The sequence below is a fragment of the Chiloscyllium plagiosum genome, unplaced genomic scaffold (assembly GCF_037043375.1).
Source record: "Chiloscyllium plagiosum isolate Xiang-an unplaced genomic scaffold, Cpla_swu_hap1 HiC_scaffold_42, whole genome shotgun sequence".
Lineage (NCBI taxonomy): Eukaryota > Metazoa > Chordata > Chondrichthyes > Orectolobiformes > Hemiscylliidae > Chiloscyllium > Chiloscyllium plagiosum.
The window spans coordinates 970,774-993,008 of record NW_028270180.1 but is presented as its reverse complement, the minus strand read 5'-3'; the positions used below and the strand labels follow the sequence as shown (position 1 = coordinate 993,008).

General features: G+C 43.4%; 2 protein-coding genes across 9 annotated transcripts in view; one reads left to right on the top strand and one right to left on the bottom strand.

Annotated features, from left to right (window-relative positions):
- Positions 1-22,235, top strand: part of apba2b (amyloid beta precursor protein binding family A member 2b) — a 129,969-nt gene that overhangs the window by 12,215 nt on the left and 95,519 nt on the right. The gene's annotated exons all lie outside the window — the stretch shown is intronic.
- LOC148137540 (uncharacterized) overlaps positions 5,799-22,235 on the bottom strand; it is a 46,222-nt gene continuing 29,785 nt past the window's right edge. For both annotated transcript variants that reach the window (XM_087982099.1, XM_087982100.1), the window contains exons 2-3: positions 12,977-13,150; positions 5,799-6,542 (exon numbers count right to left, since the gene is read on the bottom strand). In XM_087982099.1, coding sequence (XP_087838225.1) covers positions 6,258-6,542; positions 12,977-13,150 — 459 coding nt within the window. In that variant the 3' untranslated portion in view covers positions 5,799-6,257. The remainder of the gene's footprint in view (positions 6,543-12,976; positions 13,151-22,235) is intronic.

The following is a 22,235-nucleotide window of genomic DNA, read 5'->3' as shown; positions in this document are numbered from 1 at the left end:
ATCCATGATGAAGATGAGGCATTGAGGGCTGGGGAACGGAAGTCTTGGAGGAAGTGGAGGGCGTGGGTGGTGTCTCGAATGTATGTGGCAGTTTCTGGACTGGGGGGATAGGACAGTGTGAAGGTGGATAAAGATGAGTTCAGTGGGGCTCTATATTCTTGGCTATAGATGCACTAGGAACAATGGAAAGGGCGGGGGGGTGGCAAGAAAGTAAGAGGAGTGGCATCTTTGGTTAGGGATAACATTATGGCTGTACTTGGAGGATATTCTGGGAAATATGTCCATTAAGTTATTTGGTGGAACTTTGAAAGAAAAAAAAATGGATGATCATCTTTTTGGGATTGTACTATAGACCCTGCAGTAGTCGAGTGGGATATCGAGAACAAATTTATAAAGAGATCTCAGTTATCTGTAAGAATAGTAGAGGTCAAATGGTAGAGTTCAAAAGGAATTAAGGGCTACGGGGAGAATGCGGGTAAGTGGAGTTGAAATGCCCATCAGCCATGATTGAATGGCGGAGTGGACTCAATGGGCCGAATGACCTTACTTCCGCTCCTATGTCTTATGGTCTTATGGTAGGGATTTTAACTTTCCAAACATAGACTGAGACTGCCACAGTGTTAAGGGCTTGGATGGGGAGGAATTTAAGTATATATAAGAACATTTTCTTATTCAGTATGTGGATGTACCTACTAGAGAAGAAACAAAACTTGACCTTCTCTTGCGAAATAACGTAGGGCAAGTGACAGATGTTCCGTGGGGGAGCACTTTGGGGCCAGTGACCATAATTTGGTTTGTTTTAAAATTGTTATGGAAAAGAATAGACCAGCTCTAAAAGTCAAAGTTCTAACTTCGAAGAAGGCCAATTTTGATGGTATTAGGCAAGAACTTACCAAAGTTGATTGGGGGTGGATGTTCACAGTTTGGAAGGTGGGAGGCCTTCAAGAATGACATAACGAGAACCCAGAGACAGTATGTTCCTGTTAATGCAAATGGTAAGGTTGGTGCTGAATGGAATGCTGGATGACTAGAGAAATTGAGGCTCTCATCAAGAAAAAGAAGGAAATATATATCTGGTATAGTCAACAGGGATCGATTGAATCCCTCAAGAGTCTGAGGGCAATAGGAGCATACCTAAGTGGGAAATCAGGAGCACAAATAGGGTTAAGGAGCATCCAAAGGGATTCCACAAATATTTCAAGGACGAAAGAGTAACTAGGGAGAGCATATGCCCCCTTTAAAAACCAACAAAGCCTCCTACGTGTGGAATCACAGCAGATGGGTAAGATACTAAACAAGTATTTCATGTCAGCATTTACTGTGGAAAAGGATATGGAAGCTGGAGAAATAAATAGTGATGTCTTGGAAAGCGTTCATATTACAGAGGAGGAGATGCTGGAAATCTTAACATGCATAGCGGTGGAGAAATCTCCGTGACCTGATCAGGTGTATCCTAGAACTTTGTGGGAAGCTAAATGAGTGATTGCTAGGCCTCTTGCTGAGATATTTGTATCTTCAATAGCCATGGGTGAGATGGTAGAAGATTTGAGGTTGGCTATTGTGTTGCCATTACTTAAGGGTGGTAAGGAAAAGCCAGGGAACTATAGACTGGTGTTCCTGACATCAGAGATGTGTAAATTGTTGGAAGGGATTCTGAACGACAGAATTTAGATGTATTTGGAAAGGCAAGGTTTGATTAGGGATTGTCAGAATGGTGGTGGTGTGGGAAGTCTGACTAACTTGACTGAGTTATTTGAAGAAGTGATGAAGACTATTTGAAGGCAGAGCGGTGGACATGATCTATATGGACTTCAGCAAGATGTTAGACTAGGTCCCCCATAGTAGACTGGTTTGCAAGGTTACATCACGTGGAATCTAGGGAGAGCCAGCCATTTGGATACAAATTGGCTTGAAGGTAGGAGTCAGGTGGTGGTGGTGGTGTTGGTGGAGGTGGAGGGTTACATTTTTGACTGGAGGACTGTGACCAGTGGTGTGTCGCAAGGATCGGTGCTGGGTCCACTGCTTTTTGTCATTTATATAAATGATTTGAATGTGAACATAAGACGTATAGTTCGTAAGTTTGCAGATGACACCAAAATTGGTGGTGTAATGGACAATGACGAAGATTACCTCTGAGTACAACAGGACTTTGATCAGATGGGTGAAAGGGCTGAGGAGTGGCAGATCGAGTTTAATTTAGATAATTGTGAGGTACTGCATTTTGGAAAGGCAAATCAGGACAGAACTTATACACTCATTGGTAAGGTCCTGGGAGTATTTCCGAACAAAGAGACTTTGAAGTGCTGGTTTGTCGTTCCTTGAAAATAGGGTTGCAGATAGTGAAGTAGGTGTTTGGTATGGTTGCCTTTATTGGTCAGTGCATTAAGTATGGGAGTTGGGAGGCTATGATACAGGATATTGGTTAGGCCACTTTTGGAATATTGCATTCCATTCTGGTCTCCCTGCTGTCAGAAGATGTTGTGAAACTTGAGAGGATTCAGGAAAGTTTTACAGTGATGTTACTAGGGTTGGAGGGTTTGAGCTATAGTGGAAAACAGTCTCAGCCTCTCCTTATAACTCCATACCTTCCAGCCTTAGTTACTCTTTGTAAATCCTCTTTGTACCCTTTCCAATTTAATAACATCCTTCCAAAGCAGGGCATTCAAAATTGTACACAGAACTCCAAATGTGCCCTGGCCAATGTTTTGTACAGCTTTAATATGATGTCTCAACTCCTTTACTCTGTGCTCTGTCCGACGAAAGCAAGCGTGCCAAATGCTGCCTACACCACCTTGTCTACCTGTGACACCACTTTCAGGGAGCTACGTAAGTGTGCCCCTGGCTCTGCCTGTACGACAACACTCCCCAAAGCCTTACCATTAACTATCTAAGTCCTGCCTGGTTATCTTATCGAAAGGTAACACATTGCATTTGTCTGCATTAAATTCCATCTGCCATACCTAGGTCCACTAGCCCAGTTGTACTCTTAGATCTTCTTCTTCAAGTCCAGTATACCATCAGCTTTGGTGGCAGCACTGACACCAAGTTCCTTTGACAGATAGAGCCAAAGAAATGATTTTTGTAACACTGAGTCCTGCCACTCAGTTGTGAATGGTGGTAGAAAATCAAAATTTCACTGGAGTTGGAAACTCTACAAATATCCCCATCGTAAATAACAAGGGAGCAAGGCACATCAGTGGAAAAGATAAAGCTGAAGCATTGGCAACAATCTTCAGCCAAAAGTGTCGAGTGATGATTAATCTCAGCATCCTCCAGAGGTCCTCAGCATCACCAATGCCAGTTTACAGCCAATTCGATTCACTTCACGCAATTGTGAGAAACAGTTGGTGTAACCAGATAACACACAGGCCAAGGGCCCTGTTAATATTCTGGCAATAATACTAAAGATGTGCTTTAGAATTTAATTGTTCTTGCCAAGCTGTTCCACTACAGTTTAATCATTGGCATCGACTGGACAATGTTGAAAATTGCCCAGTTATGTCCCTTACACAAGAAGCAGGACAAAGCAAAACTGGTTAATTACTGCCCCATCAATCTACTCTTGACCACAAGGAAAGTGATGGAATATGTCATCATTAGTGCCTGCTCAGTAATAAGCTGCTTACTCGCATTAAGTCTGGGTTCTATTCAAAACCAGTCAGATCCTGACCTCATTACAGCCTTGGTCCAAGGATGGATGCAAGAGTTGGACTTCAGAGATGATAAGAGTGACTGCTCTTGACATCAATGCCTCTTTTGACAAACTGTAGCATCAAGGAGCCTGAACAAAACTGGAGACAATGGGAATCAGGGAGTGAAAACTCTCCATTGGTTGGACTCATACCTGACACATAGGAAGTTGATTGTGGTTTTGGAGGTCAGTCATCTCTGTTTCAGGATATCTCTGCAGGAGTTCCTCAGGGTAGTTACTTCCTCAGTGTCTTTCCCTCCATCATAAGGTCTTAAGTGGTGGTGTTTGTTGGTGATTCCACAATGTTCAGTACTATTCACGACTCCTCAGATACTGAAGCAGTCCATGTTCAAATGCAGCAAGGCTTGGACTGTATTCCTTGGGCTGACAAGTAGCAAGTAACATTCGTGTTGCATAAGTGCCAGGCAGTAACCATCTCCAACATGAGAAAATCTAACCATTGCCCCAGAGCATTCAATAGCATTACTGTCACTGAGTCTCCCATTATCAGCATCCAAGAGTTACCACTGACAGAAACTGAACTGAACCAGACAATAACTATGGTGACTACAAGAACAGGTCAAAGGCTAGTAGTCCTGCAGGTAGTAACTCCCATCCTGACTCTCCAAAGCCTATCCATCATCTACATGGCACAAATCATGAGTGTGATGGAATACTCCCCACTTGGCTAGTTAAGTCAGCTCAAACAACACTCAAGGACAATTGCTTAATTGGCAACACTTCCACTATCTTCAACATTAACTCTTTTCACAAATGGGTGGGTCTACGGTAGGAGCAGCGTGAATCATCTACCAGAGGCAATATAGCAACTCCGACTGGCTCCCCAAAAAGCGCCTTCCAAAACCTTTTTGTAGCACCGCCAAAACGCGAGTGAACAGGAAATTGACACATTTTAAGCTGGTGTCTAGATTAGAATGGTGCTGGAAAAGCACAGCAGTTCAGGCAGCATCCGAGGAGCAGTAAAATCGATGTTTTGGGCAAAAGCCCTTCATCAGGAATACAGGCAGAGAGCCTGAAGGGTGGAGAGAAAAATGAGAGGAGGGTGGGGGTGGGGAGAAATAGCATAGAGTACAATAGGTAAGTGAGGGAGGGGATGAAGGTGATGGGTTGGGGGGGGTGTGGAGTGGATAGGTGGAAAAGAAGATAGGCAGGTAGGACAAGCCATGGGGACAGTGCTGAGCTGGAAGTTTGGAACTGGGTGAGGTGGGGGAAGGGGAAATGAAGAAACTGTTGAAGTCCACATTGATGCCCTGGAGTTGAAGTGTTCCGAGACGGAAGATGAGGAATCTGGTCCTGTGTTTGGGCTTGGTTACAGGCGTTGAGGCTTGTGTATTCCTGGAGCCCACCTGGGGATGTTTGAGGAATTTTCATTGATATCCTGAATTGTCAGGTCAAATTTTGAGACTTGAAACCTTGATTAAAATATGTTTCTGTAATCCTTTGTTACTCAGTCAGCGATTTTTGATTTAAGATTAAGTTATCAAGGAGCTTTTACAATTTAATTATGGAAATTTTCGGTGATGTATGTGCACCGGGTAGTGATGGCCATGTAGAGATTAGAGTGGTACTGGAAGAGCACAACAGGTCAGGCAGCATCCGAGGAGCAGGAAAATCAATATTTCAGGCAGCAGCCCTTCATCAGGAATGAGGCTGGAAGCCTTGGGGGTGGAGAAAATAAATGGGAGGGGTGGGGCTGGGGAAAAGATAGTTGAGAGTGCAGTAGGTGGATGGAGGAAGGGGTGAAGGTGATAGGTCGGAGAGGAGAGTGGAGCAGTTAGGTGGGAAGGAAGTAAAGAGCTTCAGGGCAGAGATGAGAGAGAGACTCACAGACATCTTTGTATAGAGAGGAGGAGAACTTCTTCAAGGTAGGCATCCTTGCAAGAGGATTCGCAGTAAAGTTGAAATCAACTAGGTGAAAGTGAGGACTGCAGATGCTGGAGATTGGAGTAGAGCTTAGTAGGTGATAGGTTGGAAAGTAGGGTGGAGCGGATTTCAAGGATACCTACCTTGAAGAAGTCATGATTTGGAGATGCTGGTGTTGGACTGAGGTGTACAAAGTTAAAAATCATACAACACCAGGTTATAGTCCAACAGGTTTAATTGGAAGCACACTACCTTTTGGAGCGTCGTTCCTTAATCAGGTGGTAGTGGAGGGTTCAATCCTAACACACAGAATTTATAACAAAAATTTACAGTGTGATGTAACTGAAATTATACATTGAAAAATTGATTGTCTGTTAAGCCTTTCATCTGTTAGAATACCATGATAGTTTCACTTCTTTCATGTGTAAATCACAAAACCTTTTTTTAAAAAGTTGCATTCTCGGGTTAGCTGTTAACAATGATGATAGCTAGACAATATGTTGAAGGTGTTGGCCCCCTGTATTTTCTGTTTGTGCCATGATGTTTAGGTTGATTTTAATCTAAAAAGTGAGATAATGGAGTTTTACATGAATTCATGCAGTTTTTGAGCAAAGTACAATGTAATCCTGAAAGTACAAATTCACCCCACAAAGTATATGTGTGTGTGTGTGTGTGTGTGTGGTCACCTGTAATGTGACATAAACCCAAGGTCCCGGTTGAGGCCCTCCCTATGGGTACCGAACTTGGCTATCAGCCTCTGCTCGGCCACTTTTCTCTGCTGCCTGTCCCGAAGTCCACCTTGGAGGATGGTCACCCGAAGTCCGAGGTCGAATATCCTGGACCACTGTAGTGTTCCCCAACTGGGAGGGAATACTCCTGTCTGTTGATTGTTGTGCGGTGCCCATTCATCCATTGTCGTAGCCTTTGCTCGGTTTCCCCAATGTACCATGCCTCCGTGCATCCTTGCCTGCAATGTATAAGATAGACAATGTTGGCTGAGTTCTATGTGTACCTGCCATGAACAAGGTGGGAGGTGTCCCCACGCGTAATGGTGGTGTCTATGTCCACACTCTGACACGTCTTGCAGCATCTACCGTGACAGGGTTGTATGGAGTTGTCCTGAGAGCCAGGCAGCTTGCTACAAACAATGACCTGTTTGAGATTTGGCAGTTGTTTAAAGGCAAATAGTGGAGGTGTGGGGAAGGTCTTGGTGAGGTGCTCATCCTCATTGATAATGTGTGATTTTTAACTTTGTACCTTTGAAGAAGTTCTCCTCCTCTCTCTACAAAGATTTCAGTGAGTCTCTCTCATTCACTCACACACTCTCTCTCTCACTCTCTCTCACTCTCTCTCACTCTCTCTCACTCTCTCTCACTCTCTCTCACTCTCTCTCTCTCTCTCTCTCTCTCTCTTCTCTCTCTTTCTCTCTCTTTCTCTCTCTTTCTCTCTCTTTCTCTCTCTTTCTCTCTCTTTCTCTCTCTTTCTCTCTCTTTCTCTCTCTCTTTCTCTCTCTTTCTCTCTCTTTCTCTCTCTCTTTCTCTCTCTTTCTCTCTCTCCTCTCTCTTTCTCTCTCTTTCTCTCACTGCAACTCCCAGGTCATCTCTGCCCTGAAGCTCTTCACTTCCTTCCCACCTATCCACTCTACCCTCCTCTCTGAACTATCACATTTACCCATTCCTCCCTCCACCTATTGCACTCTCAACTACCTCCCCCCTGCCCAACCCCCCAATTTATGTCTCTACCACTAAGGCTTCCAGCTTCATTCATGATGAAGGGCTCCTGCCCGAAACTTAGATTTTCTTGCTCCTCTAATGCTGCCTGACCTGTTGTACTTATCCAGCACCACTCTAATCTCTAATCTCCAGCATCTGCAGTCCTCACTTTCACCTAATGACGGCCATGTGCCACAGTGTGCTAGATGATGATTTCTTGGTCTTTCTAGGCTTCAAAAACAGGTAGGAGCAGTTATTTCATCTTTAGTGCAACTGGTTGCCAAACACTGTGAAAGATTAACAAAATTAGATTGTGCAATAATTTCCTACTGGTAATTTCTGATTAAAGTGGTTTACCGTCTCCATGAGAGCATCAAGCACAAGCCAAGAAACCTGAAGGGAAGCAGCTTTGTAAAGGATACCCTTCATTCTGCCAGGGCTAATACTTGCAGGTAACTGGGAGAACTGATTCAGAAATCTCTATTATAGATATGTTCTTATCATTATTTCTGCTGTTATTAGTCTGTTAACACTGCATTGTAAGTAGCAGGTTATATGGTGGAGCATTCACGTTATACTGCATGAATGTTTGAGAACGATAACAGTGGTTCAGCTTAAATGCATAGAACATGTGTTCCCACCTGATGGAAAGTAGAACTTGGACACATTCCTATGAGGCAACACATGGAAAGCAGCACCATAATGAGACTCCGCTTGGGTGAGAGAAGCTATATTGAGCCAAAGCTGTAATGAGCCAAGGCATGAGCGAATTGCAACTGTAGTGAGCCAGGGCATGGGTAAGAGAGGCTGTAACAAAAGACCACATGGATAAACAGTACCATAAAGAGATTGGATGCAGGAGGGAGCTACCAATGTAACATTGAGAACTGGAGATATTGTAATGAGATAGCACATGTGAGATTCACTGTAATGAAGCAAGATGTGGACAAACCATGCTGTAATGAGAACAGGCAACAGGTGGCGAAAGGAAACATGGCAAGAGGAAATAATGAGATGGGGCATGGATGAGCGACACCGTAATGAGATGGGGAGTGGGTGAGAGAGGCTTTTAATGGAGAGCACATGAGTAAATGCTAGTGCTCTTGGGGGGGGTTTAAACTAACTCTGCAGGGGCATGGGAACCCAGATTGTAGCTTTAGGGTGCAGGGCCTGGAGTGTAGGGAGGTTAGGAACATGGCATCAATTTCAAAGGAGGGTGCCTGTAAACAGGAAAGTGTGTATACTTCAATGCAAGAAGTATACGAAATAAGGTAGGTGAACTTGCAGCGTGGGTTGGTACCTGGGACTTCGATGTTGTGGCTATTACGGAGACATGGCTAGAACAGGGACAGGATTGGCTGTTGCAGGTTCCAGAATTTAAATGTTTTAGTAGGGTCAGAGGTGGGGGTAAAAGAGGGGGAGGTGTGGCATTGCTTGTCAAAGATAGTATTACAGTGGTGGAAAGAACGATGGATGAGGACTTGCCATCTGAGGTAGTTTGGGCTGAGGTTAGGAATAGGAAAGGTGAGGTCACCCTGTTAGGAGCCTTTTACAGGCCTCCTAATAGTACTAGAATCATTGAAGAAAGGATATGGAAGGTGATTCAGGAGATGAGTGACAGTAATAGGGTGGTTGTTATGGGGGACTTTAACTTTCCTGATATTGATTGGGAAAGCTATAGCTCAAGTTCGTTAGATGGGTCAGTGTTTGTTCAATGTGTGCAGGAGAGTTTCCTGACACAATATGTAGACAGGCCAACAAGAGGTGAGGCCATACTGGATTTGGTTCTGGGTAACGAACCAGGCCAGGTGTTAGAATTAGAGGTAGGTGAGCACTTTGGGGATAGTGACCATAATTCGGTGATTTTACTCTCGTGATGGAGAGGGATAAGTGTGTACTACAGGGCAAGAGTTATAGCTGGGGTAAGGGAAATTATGATGTGGTGAGGCATGACTTAGGATGTGTGGCTTGGAAAAGTAGACTCCAAGGCAAGAGTGTAAATGATATGTGGAGCTTGTTCAAGGAGCAACTATTGAGTGTCCTTGATAATTATGTACCTGTCAGGCAGGGAGGAAAGGGTCGTGCGAGGGAGCCGTGGTTTAATAAGGAATTGGAATCCCTTGTTAAATGGAAGAGGGCGGCCTATCTCAAAATGAGACGTGAAGATTCAATTGGGGCGATTGAGAGTTATTGGGTAGCCAGGAAGGACCTGAAGAGAGAGCTAAGAGCAGCAAGGAGGGGACATGAAAGGTCCTCAGTTGGTAGGATTAGGGAAAACCCTAAGGCTTTCTATAGGTATGTTCGGAATAAAAGAATGACTAGGGTAGGAATAGGTCCAGTCAAGGATAGTAGTGGGAAGTTGCGTGTGGAGGCAGAAGAGATTGGGGAGACACTGAATGAATACTTTTCTTCAGTATTTACTCAGGAACAGGGCATTGTCGTCGATGTGAATACTGAGTCACAAATAAGTAGAATGGATGGCTTTGAGGTATGTAGAGAAGAGGTGTTGGAAATCCTGGAAAAGGTGAAAATAGATAAGTCCCCTGGGCCTGATGGCATTTATCCTAGGATTCTCTGGGAAGCAAGGGAGGAGATTGCAGAGCCATTGGCCTTGATTTTTATGTCCTCTTTGTCTACAGGAGTAGTGCCAGAAGACTGGAGGATAGCAAATGTGGTTCCCTTGTTCAAAAAGGGGAGTAGAGATAACCCTAGTAACTATAGGCCGGTGAGTCTCACTTCTGTTGTGGGCAAAGTCTTAGAGAGAATTGTAAGGGATAGGATTTATGCACATCTGGATAGGAATAATGTGATCAAGGATAGTCAGCATGGTTTTGTGAAGGGCAGGTCGTGCCTCACAAACCTTATTGAATTCTTTGAAAAGGTGACGAAGGAGGTTGACGAGGGGAAAGCGGTAGATGTGGTATATATGGATTTTAGTAAGGCGTTTGATAAGGTTCCCCATGGTAGGCTACTGCAGAAAATATGGAGATATGGCATTGAGGGTGAGTTGGAGGTTTGGATTAGGAATTGGCTGGATGGAAGAAGACAGAGGGTAGTTGTTGATGGCAAAGTTTCTTCATGGAGTGCCGTCACTAGCGGTGTTCCGCAAGGATCTGTTTTGGGACCATTGCTGTTTGTCATTTTTATAAATGACCTGGAAGAGGGGTTAGAAGGTTGGGTGAGCAAGTTTGCGGATGATACGAAAGTCGGAGGAGTTGTTGACAGTGAGGAAGGATGTGGCAGGTTACAGCAGGATATAGAGAAGCTGCAGAGCTGGGCAGAAAGGTGGCAAATGGAATTCAATGTAGCTAAGTGTGAGGTGATTCACTTTGGGAAGAATAACAAAAAGATGGGGTACTGGGCTAATGGTCGGATACTTGGTAGTGTGGATGAGCAGAGGGATCTTGGTGTCCATGTACACAGATCTCTGAAAGTTGCCACCCAGGTAAATAGTGCGGTGAGGAAGGCATATGGCGTACTGGCTTTTAATGGTAGAGGAATTGAGTTCCGGAGTCCTGAGGTCATGATGCAGTTGTATAAGACTCTGGTGCGGCCGCATCTGGAATATTGTGTGCAGTTTTGGTCGCCATACTATAGGAAGGATGTGGAGGCACTGGAACGGGTGCAGAGGAGGTTTACCAGGATGTTGCCTGGTATGGAAGGAAGATCGTATGAGGAAAGACTGAGACACTTGGGGCTGTTTTCATTAGAGAAAAGAAGGTTTAGGGGTGACTTGATTGAGGTGTACAAGATGATTAGGGGTTTAGATAGGGTTGACAGTGTGAACCTTTTCCCGCGTATGGAGTCGGGTATTAAAAGGGGGCATAGCTTTAAATTAAGGGGGGGTAAATATAGGACTGAAGTTAGGGGTAGGTTCTTCACTCAGCGAGTCGTAAGTTCATGGAATGCCCTGCCAGTAGCAGTGGTGGACTCTCCCTCTTTATGGGCATTTAAGCGGGCTTTGGATATGGAGGATAGTGGGTTAGTATAGGTTAGGTGGGCTTGGATCGGCGCAACATCGAGGGCCAAAGGGCCTGTACTGCGCTGTATTCTTCTATGTTCTATGTTCTATGTTCTAAATAGTACCATAAATAAATAGAGTACAGGTGGCAGCTAACAATTGTAAGATTGTGAACTGGAGACATTGTTATGAGATAGCATATGTGAGATTCACTGTAATGAAACAGAATGTGGACAAACAAAGCTGTAATGCAACAGAACGTGGCAAGTGACATTAAAGTGAGACTGGGCATGAGCAAGAGCCACAGGAAATAGAGCAGCAATGACACAAGGCATTGATGAGAGGCAGCATGAAGGGACTGGATGTGAATTAAAGACCTTATACTGAATCAACTGTGAGTGATCGACAATAATTAGACGGGACATGAATGACAAAGTGAAGAGACAAGGCGCGGGTGAGCGTCACTGTGATGCAATAGGGCCTTTGTCTTTCTCTTGAAGTGCTGACGCATTTTCCAGTTAGGTGCAGCAAGTCTGGTCAGTCCCAAGTGCCTGCAATAGGTCCTTGGAGAGTCAGTTCAACTATAACAGCAAGAGGAGATCATTCAGCTCTTTGAGCCTTCTCCACCATTTGAATTAGATCATGTCGAATCTTCTTTTTCACTGCCATTTCCTGCACTACCTTCTTGTAAGATGTAGGAGCAGAAGTAGGCCATTCAGCCCATTGAGTCTGCTCTGTCATTCAATGAGATGATGGCTGATCTGATCATCCTCAACTCTACTTTCCTGTCTTATGCCCAAGACCCTAGATTCCCTTACTAGTTAAAAATCTGTCTATCTCTTGATGTTTTTAAATGTAGAAATCTCTCAATCTCAGTCTTGACAATAACTAGGTCTCCAAAGCCTCTTCTGAAGATTCACCAGTACTGTTTTATGGATGGCTACCATTTCAGTGCTTATTTTGTTCAAAACCTCTGAAGTATCATTGGCCACCTGTTCTAGGACGTATTGATGGATCCTTCACCAGTTTCACAGTCCCGTATCAGGTGACCAAGATAGCAAACAATCTCGCTGTCTCTGTAATGGCCCTTTTAAATCTTTGCCAGTGGGGTATCCCAGGTAGAGCAAATGAGTGATGAACAAAGAGGAAGACGTAACTCAAATTACATTTGCTGTATCCCATCTCCTGCCCTCCTATATGGGTTTTACATAAGACTATCAGGAAGGATTCCAGAGGTGTTTCTAAGGGTCAAGAAAGAAGTGTTGTAATTAGGCTGATACAATCTGATTGCCTTTCAGAGGTTGTAACCTGTTGTCTCTCTCTGCTCTGGGGGGGGTCAGTCATGCATGCCCAATACACCCCTTCCCTGCTGAGGACTACTGTGCCAGTCATGTTGGATCCTCTAAGGTGATGTTCTTGTGAGTTACCCGTTCTGCCATTTTAGGTGTATTAAAAGGGATGGGTCTTAAAGGGATGCTCTCTTTTGAGTAAGTGGGTATGTGGGAGCACACCCAACAACTGGAAATACTAGGTCGTTTGGCATAAGTATAGGATATATACGAAAAGGTATTCACATGTAATTCCCTTTTCCTTCATCTCTCTTCTGGTGTAGAAAATTGGCAAGTTATTAGTAAGCAAACACTCATAAATACACACAGTTAGCAATATAATAATCCACGTTTTGGATCAAACATTATAGTCCTTTTATCAAGCTTCAATTTCACTCACTGGTGTGATGTGTGTATCCAAGCTTTCTTGCCTCAGACTTTTGCTGCTTGGGTAGTCAGCATCACTTGGTAGAGTCCTTCCCACTTGGCTCCCAATGGTTCCATATGCATAAACCCAAGCTCCCGAGACAATATCATGATCTCCCTCTGGTAGATCACCACAGCCTGCTGATATCTGTTGGGAAGCAGAATTAACAGCATTGGTCAGGTCTTGACAATATTTCAACAGTGCGTCACTCATCAAGTGGCAATCAGCTTTCCATAAATCAATGGTTTCTGACAGTGTTATGGGCCTTCTGATTATAACCTCAAATCAACTTAGACCCATACTTCTACTCCGGTTTGCCCTGATACTGCATATAGGACCATCGTAATGCCTGGAGCAAGGGTATTCCCTTCTGATGATATTTGGCAAGTTGTTGTTTCAACATTTGATTTGTTTGTTTCACTTGCCCTGATGATTGTGGGTGACGGAGGCAGTGGAAATCCCATTCGAAGTTCGGTAACCTGGCAGACAGCACCCATGATTCGTGTCCCTTGGCCAGTGTCTATACTGATTGGGACTCCACACTGGGGAATGTAATCCTTGCATAAAACTTTAGCTGTGTGCTTGGCTGTGGCCCATTCAGTTGGAGCAGCCTCTGTCCACCTGGAGAATTTATCAACAACAACCAGAACATCCGTATATCCCTGACATGGTGGGAGAGATATATAGTTGACCGGTAAGTGCTAGAATGGTCCCGCAGGAGCGGGAGGCCTCAGTTCAGGCATTGTTGTGATGGGTCTGGGGTTATTCTTTTTGCAAGTCCCACAGTGTTCTGCTACCAAGTGGGCATGTATTATTAAAATCCCTAACCCACTAGCTTTTTTGGAATCATGCCATCATCTGTTGTGGAGCTAAATGCCCCCATGAGTGAATCTGTTGTGCCAAAAAGGACATCAATGGTTGCAGGACAACAGGTTTGTTGATATCACTTTGCTCCAGACACCATCTTCATACAGTTTAATTCCAGTCTCAGTCCATGTCTGCTTTTCCTTTCGGGAGCATTGGCTTTGCATTGCTGCTAAATCTTGTGTCAAGGATCTGAGCATTTCCAGTTTGCATATTGCACTTTTGGGTGCCTACCTTGTGAGGCCGCCTCCCTGGTTACCTGGTCCACCATGGCACTGCAGTGTGCTTCCACAGTATTTTATTTTCTTTTGTGTACGCTTTACATTTCAGGATGGAGACTTCTTGGGGTAATTGTATGGCTTCTACTAGGTTTTGGACTTCGTTCCCATTTGGATAGGGGTATCACCAATGGTGAGGAATCTCCTCTTCTGCTGCAGTTAACTTGTGTGGATGAAGTTCTATGAATACTGGACATGTTCTTTTTATGGTTAGGCCTTCTCCCCTAGCCCTGCGAGCTGTTCGCACCTTACCATCCAAAGGTAAAGAATTTATGTAACATTGAGGCAGGCAGGTCAATTCTGTCCCCGTGTCCAGGAGACAGTCTATATCTTGCGTGCCACCCTCCTAAATATATGTTGTTATATATAATTGTCCATCTCATTGTCAAATGCAACAAGATCTGGACAATATCCAGGCTTGGCCTGACAAGTGGCAAGTAACATTTGCGCCACACAAATATCAGACAATGACCATCACCAATAAGAGACACTCTAACCACCGGCCTTGATTTTCAATGGTATTCCATCACTGAATCTCCCACTGTCAACATCCTTGGGATTACATTGACCAGAAACTCAACTGAACTCACCTGATAAACACAGTGGCTACAAGAGCAGGTCAGAGACTAGGAATACTGTAGCGAGTAACTCGCCTCCTGACACCCCAAAGTGTTTCCACAAGGCATGAGTCAGGAATGTGATGGAATACTCCCCACTTGCCTGGATGGGTGCAGCTCCAACAATACTCAAGAAGCTTAACACTATCCAGGACAAAGCAACCCTGCTTGATTGGCACATTCAATTCCCTCCACCACCGGTGCTCAGTAGCAGCAGTGTGTACTATCTACAAGATGTACTGTAGAAATTCACCAAAGATCAGACAGCACCTTCCAAACCCATGACCACTTCTATCTAGAAGGACAAGGGCAGCAGGTACTTGGGAAATCACCACCTGCAAGTTCCCCTCCAAGCCACTCAAGGGACTTGGAAATATACGGAAATATACAAGTGCGGCACGGTGGCACAGTGGTTAGCACTGCTGCGTCACAGCGCCAGAGACCCGGGTTCAATTCCCGCCTCAGGCGACTGACTGTGTGGAGTTTGCACGTTCTCCCCGTGTCTGCGTGGGTTTCCTCCGGGTACTCTGGTTTCCTCCCACAGTCCAAAGATGTGCAGGTCAGGTGAATTGGCCATGCTAAATTGCCCGTAGTGTTAGGTAAGGGGTATGGGTGGGTTGCGCTTCGGCGGGGCGGTGTGGATTTGTTGGGCTGAAGGGCCTGTTTCCACACTGTAAGTAATCTAATCTAATCTAATCTAATATACTGCTGTTCCTTCACAGTCATTGGGTCAAAATCTTGGAATTCCCTCTCTACTGCCATTGTGGGTCAACCCATAGCAAGTGGACTGCAGTGATTCAAGAAGGCAGCTCATCACTGCCTTCTCAAGGGCAAATAGAGATGGGCTATCAATGCTGATCAGCCAGCGATGTCCAAATCCTACAAATGAATTTTTAAAAATCTCCTCGTATTAGTGCAAGGAGAGGGTGAGGCCGGGCTCAACTTTTTTTTTTGTCAAATTAAGCAACTCTTTTTGAGGAGGGGCCTGTTCTCTGGGGGTAGTTCTCCAGACCTCGCTGTTCTTGGCTCTCTGTTTTGCCCTTCATGTGTTAGCCCAATGTCCCTCTTTTCTGCAATAATGACACTTCCCAGGAAGTCTTCGTGGTAATTGCTTGTCCGGTTCTCTGAATTTCCCTCCTGCGACCTGCGTGGTCCGACCTTTAGCTCCTATGTCCAATTGGTTGCACGGGTCTACCAGTTCTGCATGAGTTATTCCTATCCCGTCCCAGTCTGGCAGTGTTATCTGCATCTTGGATAACTCCGGCTTCAGTCCCGCTACAAAAGCGGCTTTCAGGAGACCATTGGTATGCGGGTCCCTCATTACTTATTCCCGAGTGTTCTCACCAAAAAGTTTTAAAACGCTTGTTGTATTCCAACACATCTTCCGTTCTTTTCAGTTGACAGGCTGCAATCTTTTCCCAGGCCGTCTTTACAGGACTGAATTTCCGTAACCATTGTTTGATCATTCCCCATCCAGTCTCAATCTTTTGTTCATTGTCCCTGAGGACCTCTTGTAACCTCCTACCCAATCTCCTCCCCTCTCAGCTAGGTACCATCATGATCAGGATCTATGCTCCGTCCAATGGGTGGAGACTATTGATACCTTTTAAACATTCCACTTGTTCCCATGTTTTCAACCCTCCTTTTTAAGGGGGTGGTATTTCTTTAGACTATTTATCAATTTTCTCAGGATCCACTCATTTATGATAAATATTGGCATATCAATGTGTGACTGTGACCACCCCATTGCTATTCTTTTATTTTTTCAGATTTAACTTTAGCTCATGTTGTTTTCAAGGGGGCGAATCTCTGGATACCTTCTTCACAAGAGTCACTGGAGAATTTGTGGGCGGCACGATGGCACAGTGGTTAGCACTGCTGCCTCACAGCGCCTGAGACCCGGGTTCAATTCCCGCCTCAGGCGACTGACTGTGTGGAGTTTGCACGTTCTCCCCGTGTCTGCGTGGGTTTCCTCCGGGTGCTCCGGTTTCCTCCCACAGTCCAAAGATGTGCAGGGTCAGGTGAATTGGCCATGCTAAAATTGCCCGTAGTGTTAGGCAAGGGGTAAATGTAGGAGTATGGGTGGGTTTCGCTTCGGCGGGTCGGTGTGGACTTGTTGGGCCGAAGGGCCTGTTTCCACACTAATGTAATCTGTAATCTAATCTAATCTAATTCCAAATCTGTTTCTAAACCCACCTAGTGTCTCTGCACTTTCAGCTAATCACTTGGTAGTTGACTTAAGAAAGGGTACCCCGGCCAAGACCTAGTGCATTTTCCCCTTGTCTGCTAATTATGTTACTGGTTCTTTATATGATTGCTTCTTGTACCATTTAATTTCAAACTCTAAATTTTCATTTTTAAGTACCCATTTTTCTATCTCAAGTTTTGTTCTTTTTAGTCCTTCGCAAATTGCTTCCAGTTGGCTCTTGGTATTGGTCAAATCTCGCTTGTATGGGAAAGCATTATGACTTTTTTTTCCTGTTGGACCTGTCCCATGATGACCAGGGACTACCCGACTCATTCTTTCTCCATCATATGGGTTGTTTTACCTCCGACCCTTCTGATGTCGTCCAGGGACCACTGTCCCATGGAGGTACCGTGCTCCTGTCTGATCTCAGTACAGGCCTTGGGTAAGCTAGATTGTTGCTCTATGTAGTCTTTTAGGTTTTGGAGAATTTCATCTGAAAAATCAGTTGGGTTCTGCCTGCTTTTAATAGTAGAAGGTAACTGCTTGGTCTCATCGTCTGCCATTGTACGGGTTCTTTACGGGTCTCGAGCCATACGCTTTCAGCTAGGTCGGTGACTAATTGTAGTCTCTGCTGATATCATGGTGTTCTGCAAAAACGGGGCCTAAAGCCGTCTGCTACTCAGGAGAGTTTCGAGATTGCATGGGGGAGAGACCGAATCCAGACAATTTACTGAGAAGTTTTACCTCTGGGAGCTGATGTAGGTCTGTTGTCCGGGATTTAATCCTTTATTCCTCCAGCAATCCTGCCGACTGTGCCAAATTGTAAGATCTCATGATTTCTTTGTGAGAGTCAGAGGCTGATGGTAGATTCAGGCAACCTTTATTGTGACACATGTTGGTTACAGCTTCAGATCTTCATAGCAAAAAGGCGTGCAAAAGTTTTCTAATTAGCTTCTTTTATACAGCTCAAGAGCATAGCGCACACCCCCTTTGTATACTATCGATCAGCAGAGCTGAGTTATCCAACTGTGATTGGATGTTTGGTACAGCATTTTATTATCAGCAATTTGCCTCAGCAATTTACTTGCTGTTGTGGACTGTTCTGGCATGCAGAAAATTTATCTGGTGATAGTAACTTTCATTTAATTAATCCGATGGAGATTTTGCCACCCTCTGCAATTTCAATGTACAATAGCTTGCATATTCCCTATCACTGCCCATTAACTATGCCAGTGTATTCCCCTTAATCCCATGTGGTCTAATTTAACAGCCTGTTGTGTATCAAAGCTCTCCGATTATCTGAATGTACCATATCCACTTGTTTTCCCATCCACACTCCCATTTATCATTTATGCCAGTTACATCCTTACAACAACTGCAACAGGTTTGTCAGACATGAACAAAAAAAAAGCAAAGTGCTGTGGATGCTGAAAATCAGAAACAAAATCATAGATTGTGGGAGAACTCAGCAAATCTGGAAGTATGTGTGGAGAGAAAGCAGAATTAATGTTTCAGGTCCAGTGACCCTTCTTTGAAACAGTCTGAACAGTTCTGAAAAAGGTCATTGGACCCTAAACATTAATTCTGCTTTCTCTGCACGCATACTGCCAGATCTGCTGAGTTTTTTCCAGCAACTTCTGTTCTTGTTTGTTGGACATGATTTCCCTTCTATAAATCCATGTTGACTCTGTCCAATCCTACTCTTATCTTCTGAGTGTTTTGTTCTTGCATCTTTAATATTCTAGCATGTTCCAAACATCAGATACTAGGCTAACAGGCCTATATTTTCTGGTTTGCTGTCTCCTCTCTTAGATAGTGGGGTTACATATACTACCTTCCAATTGTTATGACCCCAGATGATGGTAATAGTAGATAAGTCAGACCCCAGAATCAAACCTGATTTGATAGAGCATTAAAACCCAAAGAACTGCAGATGCTGTAAATCAGAAACAAGAACAGAAATTGCTAGAAAAACATCAATGATGAGAAATTATAGTTAACGTTTCAGATCTGGTGACCCTTCCTCAGAACTGGTAGATGTCAGAACCTTGATAGAGCATAAGTTATATTTATGCAATTTAATTACTGTGGTTGTCAGTTACTGAAGATATTCACAAGTGACTGCTAATTAACTTCAATAAAAGAAGATTGAAGATTATTACACACTATAGGGAAAAGAAAATTGTTTTCTACTATACAAAGAAGTATTTGTGATAATCTTATTATAAATATCAGAAACCAAAATTCAATCCTTTTGTCATCAGCAACAACCTTGCAGCCACTCAAAGCTCAGTGAAGTGCCATTTTGTTTCCACATTAAAGTTCCCATGTTCAGTGGGCAGAGCTGTACTTTTTTTTTCCACTAAACTTCTTCACTCACTTCATTCTATCTTCTTTAATCAGTGTCTCTTCATGAGACCTTAGCCAAACTACTAAAACAATTTACTTGCTCCTTTGCATTTGTTCCTTAAATTCATGGATAGAACAGTCTGTGGAATATCTTTTTTCAACATTTTTAAACCTTCTGTCACTGGAGCTTTTCACTTAAGAACTCTGCACACTTTTTGATATTTTGGATGGTTCTGTGTTTTGAAACAAACTTTTCACTCTTTCCCTGCATGATAATGCACCTTGTTATTAAATAACAGCCAAATTTTTAAAAAATTCTCTTTACCCTTGTTTCATAAAGCATTGAACTATTCACTTCAAAAGGTTTTGAAAAAAAAAATTAAATGCATTTAAACAAATTTCCCATCAACCAGCCATACGTTGCCATTGTTCCAGAGATCCATAGGGTTCTTGTTAAAGCAAGACAGTTGATGGTGAGTTTAACCTGAAGGTTGCCATGCATCTGGGGAGGGGTGTGATTGACATGGCGGGATCTTCATGGTTAGCTCAGTTGACTAAACAGTTGGTTTGCAATGTAGACTGACAATGTAGAGTTGAACTTGCACTGTAGGCGTACTTTGTTGCAAACCAGGAGAAAGTGAGGACTGCAGATGCTGGAGATCAGAGTCGAGAGTGTGGTGCTGGAAAAGCACAGCCTGTCAGGCAGCATCCGACGAGCAGTAGAATTGATGTTTCGTGCATAAGCATCACAAACCAGCCATCCAGTCAACTGAGCTATCCTTAACCTCCATACAATCTGCAGGAGCCATTCTAAAGTTGAGAATTTCAGAAGATTACCATCAATGTGTTTACTATCTGATTCTTTCAGTGGGATTATCAGTCTAGATGATTTATGTACTTTAGGTCGCATTATTTTCCCTAGCACTGTAATTTTACTAATATTAGTATCATGCAGTGCATCATTTATACATGTCAGTAGATTCTCCATTATTATTGAGAGTTATTTAGAATTTTCCTTCATTAAGACAGATGTGAAGTACCTGTTTCTATTGTTTATTTATGTCACTTGGGATGTGAGCATCTCTAGTAGGCTAGCATGTATTGCCTATCCAGTTTTCTCTTGACAAAATTTTGGTGTGCTATCTTCTTGAATCACTGCAGTTCATATGCTGTAGGTAGACCCACAATGCTGGGAAGGAGTTCCAGGATTTTGACCTGTCGGAACAGCAATATATTACCAAGTCAGAATGATGAGTGGTAAGTAGGGGAACTTGAAGTGGATGTGTTCCCATGTATCTACTGCCCTTGTCCTCTGGTCGGAAGTGGCCATAGGTTTAAATGGTGCTGTCTAAGGAGTCTTGGTGAATTTCGGCATCTTGTAGATAATACATATTGCTGCTACTAAGTGTTGGTGGTGGAGGGAGTGGATGTTTGTAGATGTGGTGCCAATCGAGTGGGCTGCTTTGTTCTCGATGGTGTCAAACTTCTTGTGTGTTGTTGGAGCTGTGCCCATCCAGTCAAGTGGGGAGTATTTCATCACACTCCTGCCTGTGTCTTTAGTGAACAGACTTTGGGGAGTCAGGAGATTAGTCAATGCAGGATTCCTACCCTCTGGTCTACTCTTTTTGCCACAGTATTTATATGGTGAGTCCAGTTAGGTTTCTGCTCAGTGGAACCCTTCCAGAATTTTGATAGTGGGGGATTTAGCGATGGGTATTTGTTTTGAAGCCTCTCTACAATTTCCTAATACTCCATTTTAAATTCTCCTAACTCTTTTTAAGGCTCTAATTTATTTTTATTAATCTTTTCCTTTGCACACCTATAGAAGCTTTTGTAGTCTGTTTTTATATTCCTCATTTATTTAATTACTAAATTGACATTTGTTCAGGATTCAGTTCTCGGCCATAGATCAGACAGAACCATAGAAGCATAGAAAATAGGAACATAAGTAGGCCATTTAGTTCTTCCAGTCTGTGCCATTCAATATGATTATGGCCGATCACCTTACTATGTACCATTCTTGCTTTTGCTCCATACCCTTTAGACCTTAGAATTAAACTTAACTTCTTCTTGAAAAGATGAAATATTTTGGCCTCAACAGTGTTCTGTTGCAGAGAATTCTACAGGTTCACCACTCTCTTGTGAAGAAATTTCTCCACATCTCAGAATGGCCTAAACCTGTCATTGTGACCTGAAACACAAGAGCAGCGCTCATCTCTCAGTAGCTACAATTTAAGACATATGGCAGCTAGTAAGCATTTGTTAAATACGGAGGCCAAAATTACTAGGCAGGAATCCTAAACGATTCAATGTGCTGGTTACTGTAACAGTTACTGTGTTGGGTAATGTACTGGTTACATTCCTCTGCCTATTACACCTTTAGTATCACTTTATTTACTGTGGTGGTTGCTCTATTATGTATTGTATTGACTACACAGCTACTGTAATGGTTATTATTTACTGTTATTGACCAGACCAAACCCCCTCAATATATATTACGATGATAGTCTAAACCAGGGGTGGGGAACCTGCGTCCTGCTAGGACATTGTGTGTGGCCCCCCATTCCACACAGTCCAGTCAGTCGCCTGAGGCGGGAATTGAACCCGGATCTCTGGCGCTGTGAGGCAGCAGTGCTACCCACTGTGCCATTGTGTTTGGCCTTTTGAATGAATCCAAATTTTGCAGAACAAATCTTTTATTTTTTATTAATGTGTTTTTTTTTGTCCTTTTATTATTTTTATTTTAATCTTAAAATGAATGTATTTAAAATACCAGAGAGTAAAAGAAAATTCAATGAAATAATCCTCACAGACTGACTGCCACAATTAAAGAAAATGTGAATTTTTAGGAATATATAGTTGAAGTTTCTTGGATGCAGCCTTGTTAGATTACTACTAACATAATGCGGCCTTCCAACATGAAAAGGTTCCTCACC